The 12,862-nt window shown below is 40.6% G+C and overlaps 1 protein-coding gene across 9 annotated transcripts in view; it reads left to right on the plus strand.

Moving 5' to 3' along the window:
• The window catches only part of LRCH1 (leucine rich repeats and calponin homology domain containing 1), a 191,689-nt gene that overhangs the window by 135,401 nt on the left and 43,426 nt on the right, over nucleotides 1-12,862 (plus strand). For all 9 annotated transcript variants that reach the window (XM_035003377.1, XM_035003372.1, XM_035003370.1 and 6 more), the window contains 6 exons: nucleotides 539-644; nucleotides 2,473-2,600; nucleotides 5,100-5,167; nucleotides 7,643-7,729; nucleotides 12,184-12,273; nucleotides 12,377-12,413. In XM_035003377.1, the coding sequence (XP_034859268.1) occupies nucleotides 539-644; nucleotides 2,473-2,600; nucleotides 5,100-5,167; nucleotides 7,643-7,729; nucleotides 12,184-12,273; nucleotides 12,377-12,413 (516 nt within the window). The remainder of the gene's footprint in view (nucleotides 1-538; nucleotides 645-2,472; nucleotides 2,601-5,099; nucleotides 5,168-7,642; nucleotides 7,730-12,183; nucleotides 12,274-12,376; nucleotides 12,414-12,862) is intronic.

Genomic DNA, 12,862 nt, shown 5'->3' on the forward strand with positions numbered 1-12,862 from the left:
GTTGTCGTCAGGTCTCAGAGTACCGTTACTGTGACAAGGATTGATCAGTCAGTCTCAGGGCTAGTGTGATTGTATATTTAGTTACTCCTTTGTTCCGTCAGGTATAACATAGTCCTTCTTAGTGCTTTGACTGTTGCTCTTAGGTTGGAAATGCCATCAGGTACCTGACAAAATTTCAGCTCAAAACATATGTACAGAGAAACACTTGAGTGTTAGCTCAGTGAATTTTGACAAAGTGGAACACACCCACATTGCCAATGGCCAGTACAAGAAACAGAGCTTTACGAGCACCCCAGAAAGCCCACTCACACATCCAGCCTCCAAGCCAAGAGTAGTCACTGTCCTGACGCCAAATACCACAGATTAGTTTTGCCGGTTTTTGAACTTATGTAAGTGGAATTGTTCTTTGTATCTCGTTCCTTTTACTCAATATTATGTTTTTGTGAATTAGCAGTATTTTTTTTATCACGTAGCTTTCTCTTAATCTACATCGATAATGCTTGTCCCGCGAATGAAGCAGTGCACTGTTTCTTTTCAGCCTTCTGATGAAGACGCTGTTAGCCTCAATGTGCCGATGTCGAACATCATGGAAGAAGAACAGATCGTCAAGGAGGACTCCTGCCATCGCCTTAGCCCAGTTAAAGGTGTGAGAATGAAAGATGGGGAGAACGTGCTTGTTTTAAGTTTCAAATATTGTGTTTACAATGGACACAAATAGGGCCTTGGTAATAGCGAAAGTTTATTGAGCATTTCCTGTGCACCAGGCTCTGTGCTAATCTGTGAAGGTGATCTCATTTAAAGTTCAGAACTCTGAGATGGATATTCTAATCATCTCCATTTTACAGGTGAGTAAACCAAGGCTCAAGGAGTTTAAGTAACTTGCCAGTGATCACACAGCTAGTGAGTAGTAGAGTGGTTATCATTTTGAAGATTTGTATGCCAGCCTGTAAATCCATCCTTGGAAAGCAAATATTGATGTATAGATACATTAGGCAACACCAGTTATTGGGGCACATAAAACCCCGGATCTCATTGGCTTAACATAGTCCAGATCAAGTCTGCATGGGAGTTCATGATTGACAGGCAGCTCCCCTCCAAGCAGTGATTCGAAGGCCTAAGCTGCTTTCATGCTGTGACTCCACCATCTTTAACACAAGATTTCCAAAGTTCCCAAGTCCTGTTTTACGACAGAAGCCGGCCAAGCATGGAGGCTTGCTCACAGGAGGTTTTTAGTGAACTGAGCCTAGGAGTGCCCATCGCTTATAAGGTAGGCTTGGATACATGGTCACGTGTGAAGATGGGAAATGTAGTTGAGATGTGTGCCCAGGAATCCACTTGACTTTGGACAAGACGGTTGACCTTAATTTTCTCACCTGTAAGTGAGGTAATTAGATTAGGTAATATGTAAGGTCTTCAGTAGCTCTCAAATTCTGTGGTTCTCTAACAGTCACCAAGTGATCACTAAGTACTCTATGTCCTATATACCTTGAAAATCCTAGCAATATATTTCATGTCTTAGTGAGAAGCCCTCATTTGATTACATTAGGGCAGTATTTTTTTTTTTTTACTGCTCCTGTTTATTCAATGATTTTTAAAGAAAATACTAAAATTTAATGATTTGTGGCAGAGATGATTTCATTTAGTGTGAATGATTTGTGTTTAATGATTTGTGGCAGAGATGATTTCATGATATATGAACAGTGTAGAACTAGGTTAATATACAGATTATCTCCCTAATAGTTTAAAAATGCTCGCATTAGTGATGGGAGAGCTGTGTGAACCAACTCAATGTCTAGTGTTTGCTTTCACTTTTTACCTTCAGGTTTTTAAATTCAGCATTTACATGTATGTGAGGTTATGACTGGAACCATACATTGTCCAAAAAAAAAAAATCACTGTATACTCTATGCAAAAATAAAACGGCCATTTTATTAGCTTAGATAAGCTGTGTGACATTATACAGTATAGGAGGTAGTGTCTTAGGCAAATTTTTAAAATAAAAGAATTACATAATTTGTCACCGGTGAGTTTTTTCCTCTCTGTTCTAGAAGTGAGTATTCTGCTGGATAGGAGTCCTTAAAGGTGGCCCTCCTTGGTTCTTTTCAGTTTGCAGATCATGGAGAAGAGATCTGCTTGGTGTTCCTTTTGCCTCTTTCAAACGTGCTTTCCTCTGTTTCTTAAAAAAGTTATAGGAGATTTCATTTCTTTGTTAAGGGATGAAGCCATAAAGAGGCCTTCACTTTCCAGTTCACCATGGCGGTGGGGGGCTTTCTATTTCTTTTTCTGTTTTTCCTCCTTTATTCATCTTTTCATCCCACTTTTCAGGGAAGAGAAAAGTTGGGTCATTCATAGACCTCCAGAAGAGGCAGGAGCAGTGACTGAAAATAGTCCAGTGGTATTTGAGGGCCGTCTGTGCTTTGCTCATCTCTTCATGAAACCATCTTTTTGTCTTTCTCTACATTTTCCTAATAGGGGACTCTCATCAGGAATTTCAACCAGAGCCTTCCCTTTTGGGTGACAATGACAACTCAGGAGAAGAAAGAGACCAATTTACTGATGGAACAGATGTTCTCCGTTCAGAATTTATAACCTATATTAAGGCAAGTTGAGGATCTGCTGATTTTTAAAAAATTTTCTTCTGTTTGGTGCCTTAGAATTTAAGTTCAAGGTTACCAATCCATCACCTAAATGTCAGCTTACTGCCAGTTTCCTCCGGTTTCTATACCTTCTTAAAGCTTGGGTGTCTATTTTCTGAAGGTAGGAGCTGGTCCCTGTCATACCTCTCTGTGTGTCTGCTGTACATGTGTGTGATTTCCTTTATATTCAGTGATTACTTAGCTTTCCACCTCTCAGTGCAGACCCCTCATGACAGACATGTCAGCATCACTATCACCATCCACTAAAAGTTAAAATAGACCGTTTCACGTTCTTTTCCATGTATTCTAGGTGAATGCTTTTCTTGAGAGTATGTCCATAGTGTAAAGAGAAAAGTGGAGACTCTTAAAATCTAGAAATGAATGTCCTGTCTTGGAAGGTCACTCTGAGGACACTTATTCCTGAGCTCTTATCCTTGCACTGAGGTATTGAAAGGTTGGATGAAGTCACGGTGTTTTCAGGTTGAACCTTCATCATAGTAGCAGCAAAAAAGAATAGAGAAAAACTAGCCCTTTGCTAACGCTCGTGGTGAAGGCCCCACTTTGAGACATGATTGGTGTGTTTCTGCCAGTCCTTCTGGCTCAGATTGTGGCCCCCAGGAATCACAAAGATAATTGGATAAAATTCATTTTCACTGAGGCTCATGAGAATGATGGTCCCGGGCTTCCTGTGGTAGAGCTGGTGTGAGCTCCAGGTGCTCGTCCTTATTTCCTGAGGTTGGTGCTTTGATGGCTGCTGGGCTGGGTCCGAATGAGAGGGCAGAGCATTGCTTTGTTCAGCCTCAGCTGGGAACACACACATATTGTGGACTCAAGGTTTTCACCGCTCTGGAGAATCCCCACGAGTATTGATTTATTGATTCATTCACAAATGAATTTTAGTGAGTAGGTAAATTCATAAAAATGGAACCCACAAATAATGAGGATGAACTGTACAACCCTGTAACTTAGCAAAAGGAATCGGTCAGCCCTGTTTTGCATATTGGAAAAAAAGTGGTGTTTTATACTATTGGCTATTCTTTTATTATGAAACTGAAAATTAGAAGGAAATACCCTTGGCTCCTGTAGTTGAAACCCAACAAAGAGAGATTAGAACATGTCTTCTTGCTCATTTCTGGTAGCATATTTTCACCCATGAATTTCACTCTTATTTGGATAGTGACACAATAATTTTGTGTTTACTTTACTAGGCACTATATCTATAATTGGTAAAAGTCTGAGTGTTTTTTAAGCCAGAGGCTGGCATCCAGTGCTAGGCACCTCCTCAGAAGAAGACTTTTCTCAATGATGTATCTGGAGAATGGGCTGGGTCTGAGACAGTCCTTGGGTCTGTCTGTTGTTCCTTCCTTGCCTGAGGAATGTACTGCCCTTCAGGGGTGGCTTCTTTTCTGGCTGTAGGCTGAGTTAAGGCAGCATGGCTCTGTGTCAGAGCTGACAGTAGACAAGAAGCACATGGAAGTCTTAGCAGTGGGATGCACTGTGCTAACTAAGCCCGTCACAACGTTCATCGGGGAAAGTAACGGTGCATGTGCGGGCCGGCGGGGGGGCACATTTCAGTGAGATCTGGGTGCGGTATGCGTGAAACTATTAGATGCAGCTGGAGGCGTTTTCTGTGTTCATTATTTTACACTTTCTTTTTCCTCAAGGATACACACACGCACACATGTACACACACACACACACACCCGCCTCCTCTCACGAACAGTAGAACGCGCTTCCTCATGTGACCGACGAGCCCAACTAACAGAGGAATCTGAATGTGAGGAGGTGCTAAGAGGGCAATAAGAAATAGAACTTTACATTTCTGACTCTTAAGTTAACAGGTACTGTGGTCCTGGGTCAGGTCTTTTTTTTTTTTTTAATTTTTTTTATTGTTCTTTTTTTAAATTTAATTTTATTTTTAATTGTGGTAAAATACGTGTAACGTAAAACTTACCGTTTTGTCATATTTAAGTGTGCAGTTCAGTGGTGAGTACATTCACACGTTGTGCCAGCATCACCACCGTCTGTCTCCAGGACTCTTCATCTTGTCAAACGGAAACACTGTACCCGTTCAACTTTAATTTCCCATTCCCTCCTCCCCTCACGCCTGGGAGCCACCATTTTGCTTTCTGTCTCTATGAGGGACTCCTGTAGGTCGCTCACAGAGCTGGAATCTTATGGTATTTGGCTTCTTGTGACTGACTGACTTCCCTGAGCAGAATGCCCTGCAGGGTCACTGTTGTAGCATGTCAGAACTTCCTTCCTGTTGAAGGTTCAGTGACATTCCGTTGTATGTAAAGATCACATTTTGTTTAACCATTCATCTGTAGATGGACACTTGGATTGTTCCCACCTTTTGGCTGTTGAGAGTAATGCTAGTGTGAACGTGGCCTAAGGGCAGGGTTTGACTGTGGACTGTTGATAGCCAGTGGCTCTCAGAAGACCCGTGTGTTCTGTCCACAGGATAGGGCTGAGGACTGTGAAGAACTGTTACGGATAGAAGAGGACACGCACTGGCAACCTGAGGGAATGTGAGTACCCAGGGCCTGGTTATGAGCCACCATCCTGTAAAGTTCATGGTTCAAGCAGAAGGCAGCCCTGTCATGATAGAATTTTGGTCTGCTTTTCTTTGGGCAAGCTGATAGTCTCGCCCAATGTTATATCAATAAGTTGCAAGTTTTTCTCTGTCAGATGCTTATTGTCACAGTACAAGGTCAGACCTCTTCCTTGGCCTAGAGTTTTATCTGACTGGAGGCTGTGGATAGAATGTGATTCAGGAAATTAGATAAAATTCCTACACTGGAGATTCTAGCTTACTTCCATTTGTCTGAAGAAACCAACAACTGGACCCAGAGCAATATATAGTCCCAGTCACGCTTTACCTTGAACTGTCTTCAGGTTCAAGATCTGAGAAAACCATATGCCTCTCATGTCTTGGTCCCATGTCTAACAGTTGTAATAGATAACATTTATTAAATGCCATGTGCTAGGCACTGTCCTAAATACTTCACAGGTAGTAACTCATGTCATCTTTACAACAATCCTATAAGTTCTATTGTTATCCCTCGTTTCACATGGGACAAAACTGAGGCACAGAGAGACTGTCCTAAGGTCCCAGAGGGCTGGGATTGAACCCAAGGAATCTCACATCAGATAGAGATAGCCCTTCAACTCGATTGCATCTGAGGATTTCCTTGGCCAGCTTTACAGGGGAGGGCATGAGTCATCCATCAGATGATGAATGATTTCCAGGGGAATTGAGCTTGAACCATGTGGCATACAGTAGATTTTTGGTTCCCAGGATTTTGTTTTCCATGATCTGTCATGTAGGCCTGGATCTTCCTTCATACCTTGGGAGGGATTTCCCCTGAGTGAGGATTTACTATATTGTTAAAAAGTTTCTCCACTTATGGGCGCCTGGGTGGCTCAGATGGTTAAGCGTCTGCCTTTGGCTCAGGTCATGATCTCAGGGTCCTGGGATTGAGTCCTGCATCGGGCTCCCTGCTCCTTGGGAGCCTGCTTCTCCCTCTACCTCTCTCTCTCTCTCTCTCTGTCGCTAATGAATAAATATATATATATATATATATAAAAAGTTTCTCCATTTAGAGAAACACATTGACTCATGTTCTGTAGTGGAAAGCAGTAACCATGATCAGATCTTTTCTGACCTTTAAAAACATTGCTAAGTTCCTTTCAAATCACTGTCCAGTATTATCAGCTATTCATTGAATATATTTCTGTAATGTCAAGGAGGACTAGTTTGATTACAGAATCATAGAATTATGGGGAAAGAGATTTTATAGGGAGAGTGGTTTTTTTTTTTTTAAAGATTTTATTTATTTATTCATTAGAGACAGAGAGAGAGAGGCAGAGGGAGAAGCAGGCTCCCAAGGAGCAGGGAGCCCGATGCGGGACTCAATCCCAGGACCCTGAGATCATGACCTGAGCCGAAGGCAGACGCTTAACCATCTGAGTCACCCAGGCGCCCAGGGAGAGTGTTTTTTTAAACTATAGCTGACCCTTGAACAATGCAGGGGTTGGGCGCCGTCAAAAATCTGCCTATAATTTTCAATCCCCCCAAACTTAACTACTAATAACCTACTGTTGACCAGAAGACTTACCAATAACATGAACAGTCGATTAACATATTTTGTATGTATATTATATACTATATTCTTACAATAATAACTGATTTTCCCCTGACTTTTTCAGTACTTCTAGGCTATGCAGTTCATCTGTGAATTTTTTCAAATTGTTACAAATCTCTAAAAAATTTTCCAATATATTTGTTGAAAAAAACAAAAAAACAAAAAAAACCTGTGTATAAGTGGACCCATGCAATTTGAGCCTGTGTCGTTCAAGGGCCATCTGTCTATAAAGCTTTGGAAACCCCATTCATAATCTTATACCTGTTGTTCTCAACCTTGCCTGTAGAGCTTAATAAAAAGCCCAAGCCCCAGTATCTGGCTTGGCATTTTTTATTTTAAGCGCCACAGTTGATTTTGCTGCATAAAGAACCTGCACTGAGAACCGCTATCCCCCAGTGAAGTCCCATATTGTATGAAAGCAATAAAACCGAGCCACATTGGTTGCTCTGGAGCGGGAAGAGCCAGAAGTCGTGCAGACCTGCTGCAGCTGGGCACCCCTGTGCAACCCCTACCCCCACCCCGCCCCCGGGGCTCATGAAAGCACAGTGTGAGAACCACCCAGCCCGTCCGTTGCCTTGATTTTATAGAGGAGCAGATGCAAACCCGTGGGCATCGAGACTTTGTGTGAGCTGCTATTTTATAGCAGAGCTGGACTTCCCCCCCCACCCCAGTAGCCCCACCTCAGCTGCCCTCTGGCAATCCACTCCACAGGGAACTGACACCTGTTCATTATCATGTTGAGCTTGTCAAAATCATTTTTATATATTAGATGGATTTTTATACGTTTGCTCTTAAGAATCTGGATAATATCCACGTTCCAGTAATCATTTTCATTCTTATGCCCGGTTCATGCTACAGAATAAGTTCATCCAAAGACCAGGACATGGATATAGTGATGATTGAACAACTGAGAGAAGCAGTAGATTTGCTGCAAGATCCCAACAGGTATGCGTGTCTTTCCTTGGCCCAGGGTTCATGTGTGAATAATGTGTACTAATTTATTGAGTATGTTATCTCACCTTTAAAAATATTTGTACGCACTGCTTGGGTTCAGTCTAGCCACCAAAAAAAGAGAATTTCTCACAAGAGCCATAAGTAAGAGTCACAGTTCTGGAGAGATTGAGATCATTTCCTCCTTTTGCTACTCCTTAATGAAATTTACTTACCCTTCATGACATTCATATGGGGATTTTTGGTATAATTCTTAGAAAACAGAAATATGATAGAAGTACAGATTTGATATTGCTTAAGATTTAACTCCTGACTTAGAGAAATATCAGGGATATTTTCCAAAAAAGAAAGATTTGTTTTATCCGATACTATCATATTTGTTTCTGAGAAGCTAAATGTATGTTAACTAAATAATATATTTCTAAAGATTTGAGTCACAAGATAATTTTTTTAATTGAATTGGTCATTGTCAATAATAGGCACTATATGCAGGAAATCTATTTTTTGGTTTCTTTGCAAAGGATAATGGAATTCCCATGGACAAAATATTTTTCAGTAAAACAGTATACCCGGTGTCAGGTCCTAACTACTTTAGCACTAGAGAAATATACCCCAAGCTTATTCCCGGTAAACTGTTTAGGGGTCCTGGAGATTTAAATATGAAGATGATGTGGTCTTGTAATATGGTGAACATGGAAACCACACCACATTTTGGGAATTTATGACAGTGGTGGTTAGTGCGTCCCAGAGTGCCAGTGGATGGGTCACCGCCAACATCGGCTGGCCCTAAAAGAAGAATGACGGGTCAGTTCGGTTGGAAATCTTCAGCAATTGATTTGAAAAGCATTTCGGTTCTGCAGACATTAATTGAGTGCTTAGAGCGTGGGAGGATCTCCCGAGTGCACCTCGGGGGGATATGAAGATGAACAAGACACAGCCCTTGCCTTCTAAGAACTTAAACTGTGGTAGAGATTGCCTTGAGTAGATATTTGTAAGTGGAATGGATTTAAGTGTTTTAAGTAAATGCCTGGCCACAGATGGAAACAGGGAGGTGGTTGGGCTGGCGTCTGTGAAGCCTGGGATCGTTCATCTGGGCCTTTAATAACTGGCCCTTTCAAAGAGAAAGCAAGTTCTGGATTGAATTAAAGACTTAGGCAAAGGCAGGGAGTCACAGGGAGTGGAGCGGGCTTGGCACGGTTCAGGCAGAGATGATCTCTCCCTTCGCTGTGGAACGTTCAAAACACAGGTACCCCGACTCCACCTGTGAGGCTGGGGGCTGGCCATTTCCACTTTTCAAAAGTACTGCCAGCGTTTCTGATGCATAGCCGGGACTGAGACCCCGCAGAGGGGCAGCGGGGTGGTGCTGAGGATGCCTTCGAATGCTGTGTTGAGGAGCCCAGACTTTATTCTGTATGTAGAGGGGAGGTAGTGGTGGGTTAAAAATAGGATTATTTATGTTGCCAATTCTCCCTAATGTTTGGCTCAGAGCTTGACTTATTAGTGAATGCCTAATCAAGGTGTATTCCTTAAAGGGCTGAGTTTCACATCCTAAACCAGGGGAGTCAGTGAGAAGAAACAGGGATGAGAGAGAGTGTGTGTGTATTGTGTGCCTTTGTGTGAAATTATAAAGAATGGGGAAGCAGCCTGTCCGGTGAGAAGAACAGACTTGGGATCTGCCGGCTGCTGGTTCTGAACTCAGCGCCAACACCGTTGATCTGGGTAAGATAGAACTACTCTGCACGCCAGTTTCCTCATCTATAAGATGAGATCCAAATATTTACTTTTTAGGATGGTGAGGTTTTGAAATAATATCTAAACTGTTAGTAGGAAAGTAAATTGGCAAAACCATTCTAGAAGAATCCTAGTAGCATGTGGCTATAGCCTATAAAATATATGAACTTTTCAAATAAATTCTAAAAATTTATCCTGAGGGACAAAGAGATATGAACAAAGATTGTGATGGGGAAGGTGTTTTATAGCAAATATTTGGGAAAAGGGAAATAATTCAGTAGTTTGGAGATACTTAAATATAAGTATTAATAAGATGGACTATAATAATGGGTCTGATACAATGTTTTTTTTTTTAAAGTTTCCAATATATTTTAGAATGCTCATTTTATAATGTTCACTTTAAAAAGTATATAGGGCGCCTGGGTGGCTCAGTTGGTTAAGCGACTGCCTTCGGCTCAGGTCATGAATCTGGAGTCCCGGGATCGAGTCCCGCATCAGGCTCCCTGCTCAGCGGGGAGTCTGCTTCTCCCTCTGACCCTTCTCCCTCTCATGCTGTCTGTCTCTCATTCTCTCTCTCTAAAATAAATAAATAAAATATTTTAAATAAATAAATAAATAAAAAGTATATAAAATACAAAGGTTTGATCCCAATTATACAGACAGAGTTAGGTCTCAATCGTGTCAGAAACCTAGAAAAAATTAAAACTGGAAGGAAATATATTACAATGGATGTTCTTCCGTAGGTATTTCTAAATTCATATTTTTCTTTAGATTATATAAATTAGAGATACTCAGTGGTAGGTACCGTTGTAGTTCTTTGGGTGATCATTTGAAGTGGGTGGTGAGAACAGTGGGAAGGAACAGTGTTTAGATCTGAGCCCCTTCTCATTATTGGAGATGGGGAACCCAGAGGGACAGCAGGTTTGAAGGGAGGACGTTGGGGTCAGCATAGGACACACTGAGTAAAATCCAAGGTGGCAACGTCCACTCTGCGGCTAGGTGTTCAGTTCTGGGGCTTCGAGACTTAGGTTTGAAAGTCATTTTCACACTGTGCTGCAGTAACAGAGCTATCTAAGGAGGATGAGGTTTCCAAGGCCAAACGTATCGATGGGAAGGGAGCGTGAGTCCAGGAACGAGCCTTGAAGACATGATGTGACAGAGAGACAGCCCCAGTTGGCTCAAACTTCATACTGTTTTAATACTTCCACCTTTTACATTTTGTATCACTCCTCCAATGCACTTTTCTTACAAATTCGAGATTGATTAATACGTGAACCCCGAAGTGAAAAACAACAGCCTACTTTGTCCACCAATAAAAGTGGCTTGGGAATGTGGGATTGGAGCCCGGTAGTACAAATCCTACTGACCTGGAGGAGGGTTCCCAGCCCTGGGCCTTTGTTTTGCCGTCCTTCATGAGAAGTGGGATGAACTGGGAACCTCAGGATTCAATCCTCTGTAGCTTGGAAATGTTTGAGGCAATGAGTTGCCAAGAATGTTGAGCAAGTCAGAATGATGGGTGTGTGCCTGAGTTGTGGAAGAACACAGCCCTGAGTAACTTTCCAAGAGCTAATTGATTTACATCTTTATGGAGTGCTATTTTAAAATGCATTATGTTGTAAAACTTTATATGGATTTCATTTCCACCCTTTAAATTATCCACAAGACCTTTGGCTGCTTTAGGTCTTTGTTGTTCATCCTGAAATAATTATCACAAAAGGACAGTTCTAATATAAAATATTCTGTGAATCAGTATAATAGTAATATAAAAAGAGTCCTGTGTGTTTATAAAAAGGGAGGGCACTTCAAGGGGTCACTTATTTCTAGCTGCTTGGGACTGAATATTAATAATAAAAACTTTACATACATACAGGGTTTTTCCTTTATCTCATATTTCATAGATCCAAACTTTTTGTTGTTTGAGTTAAGCCACTGATTATAGGATTAAGTTTTAGAGGTTTACCTTGCATACAACCTTAACATCAGAAAAGCTAGCTGAATATTGGTACCGTATTTTGCCTTTATCTTGGTTTCTTTTCTTAAGTATTTCTGATTTTATTGGTTTGATAGCATTTTCAATAAGCACATATAATGTGACTCATCCCTACCTTTGAAGATAGCCTTGTGACTTTTATATGACTTACAGCAATTCCTGGTTTTACAGATCTTAAAGAGAACTCAACTCTTGAAATTGCCAGAAATTCAGAAAATATCTGTAAGACAATTTCACAAATAAAATTGCACATCAAATTGCTTATGAATTTTAATTTTTAAAGTGAGAATATTCATGTATATCAGAGATATCTTCCTATTAAAGCAAAATGCCCTTGGTACATATAAAATAATATAGTACTCTTAGCAATTTTATTTGCTTCTGTAAATCAATCAAGTTCTAGAATAAGACTTAGTGTGTGCTGTCTATGAATATTATGACTTTAGCAGAAATTACTGTTATATTGCAAGTAAGTTGGATTTCAATACCAATAGCAGATAGAAAATTAAATTAAAATTATATAAAATTTGGCACAGAGTGGGAAAATATCATGTGATTTGAAATTTCTACCATAAATTTTTGATTACTTAACCAAATGATAAACATAACTTTTTAATATATTAAAATTATAAACTAAATATGACCCAAAGCATTGGATTTATTAAAGTCATAGAACATATAAAAAGTTTAATAAATTTGCTAACATCTTCTTTCCCCTCCTCTTTAGATTAAACACCGATATTACAGAGAGGAATGTTGTGAACTTTTATCCTGTGGAATCAGCAGAAGCCTTAGACTTACAAGATTCTGCACTAAAGTATATTGACCTTCTTGTAACTGAATATATTTTCTCTTTCTACATTGAAATATGTATGCTTTAAATTCCACTTTATGTCCTTTTCTTTTCTTTATTCCTACAGTGGTCAAATACAGCTGGAGACCTCTCTGGTGTGTGAGGTAAGGCCGCTCTTGGATTAACCGGAGCTCTGTGCGGTATTCTACCACGGAATAGTGGCTACCATAGTCTATAAAAGATTGATCGTAGGGTAGAACATTCATTAGTGGACTAGTATTCAATTTTGTTCACGGTCTGTTTTTCACATTTTTTATACTTTTACCTTACTTAGTTTTCCTGCATATCTATTTTACTTCATCTTCCATTAAAGATGAGAGTTGGCTCTTCCCATTAAATTCTCTGAATTTGGGGGGTCAGATAGTTCTGCTGAGCCAGGCAGTAGCAACTAAGATAGCAAGGGAACCTGCTGCATCAGAAAGAGGTAGGACCACTCTATAGATTTTAGAGCCAAGAACGAAGCCTAGGGAGTGGCCAGGTGGAAAAAAACTAGAAAAGACTTGAGAGGCAAGAACAAATGATTTGGGAAGTGCCTGGGAGGATTAGGAGAACT

The sequence above is a fragment of the Mirounga leonina genome, unplaced genomic scaffold (genome assembly GCF_011800145.1).
Source record: "Mirounga leonina isolate KUSES-001 unplaced genomic scaffold, KU_Mleo_1.0 Mir_127, whole genome shotgun sequence".
Lineage (NCBI taxonomy): Eukaryota > Metazoa > Chordata > Mammalia > Carnivora > Phocidae > Mirounga > Mirounga leonina.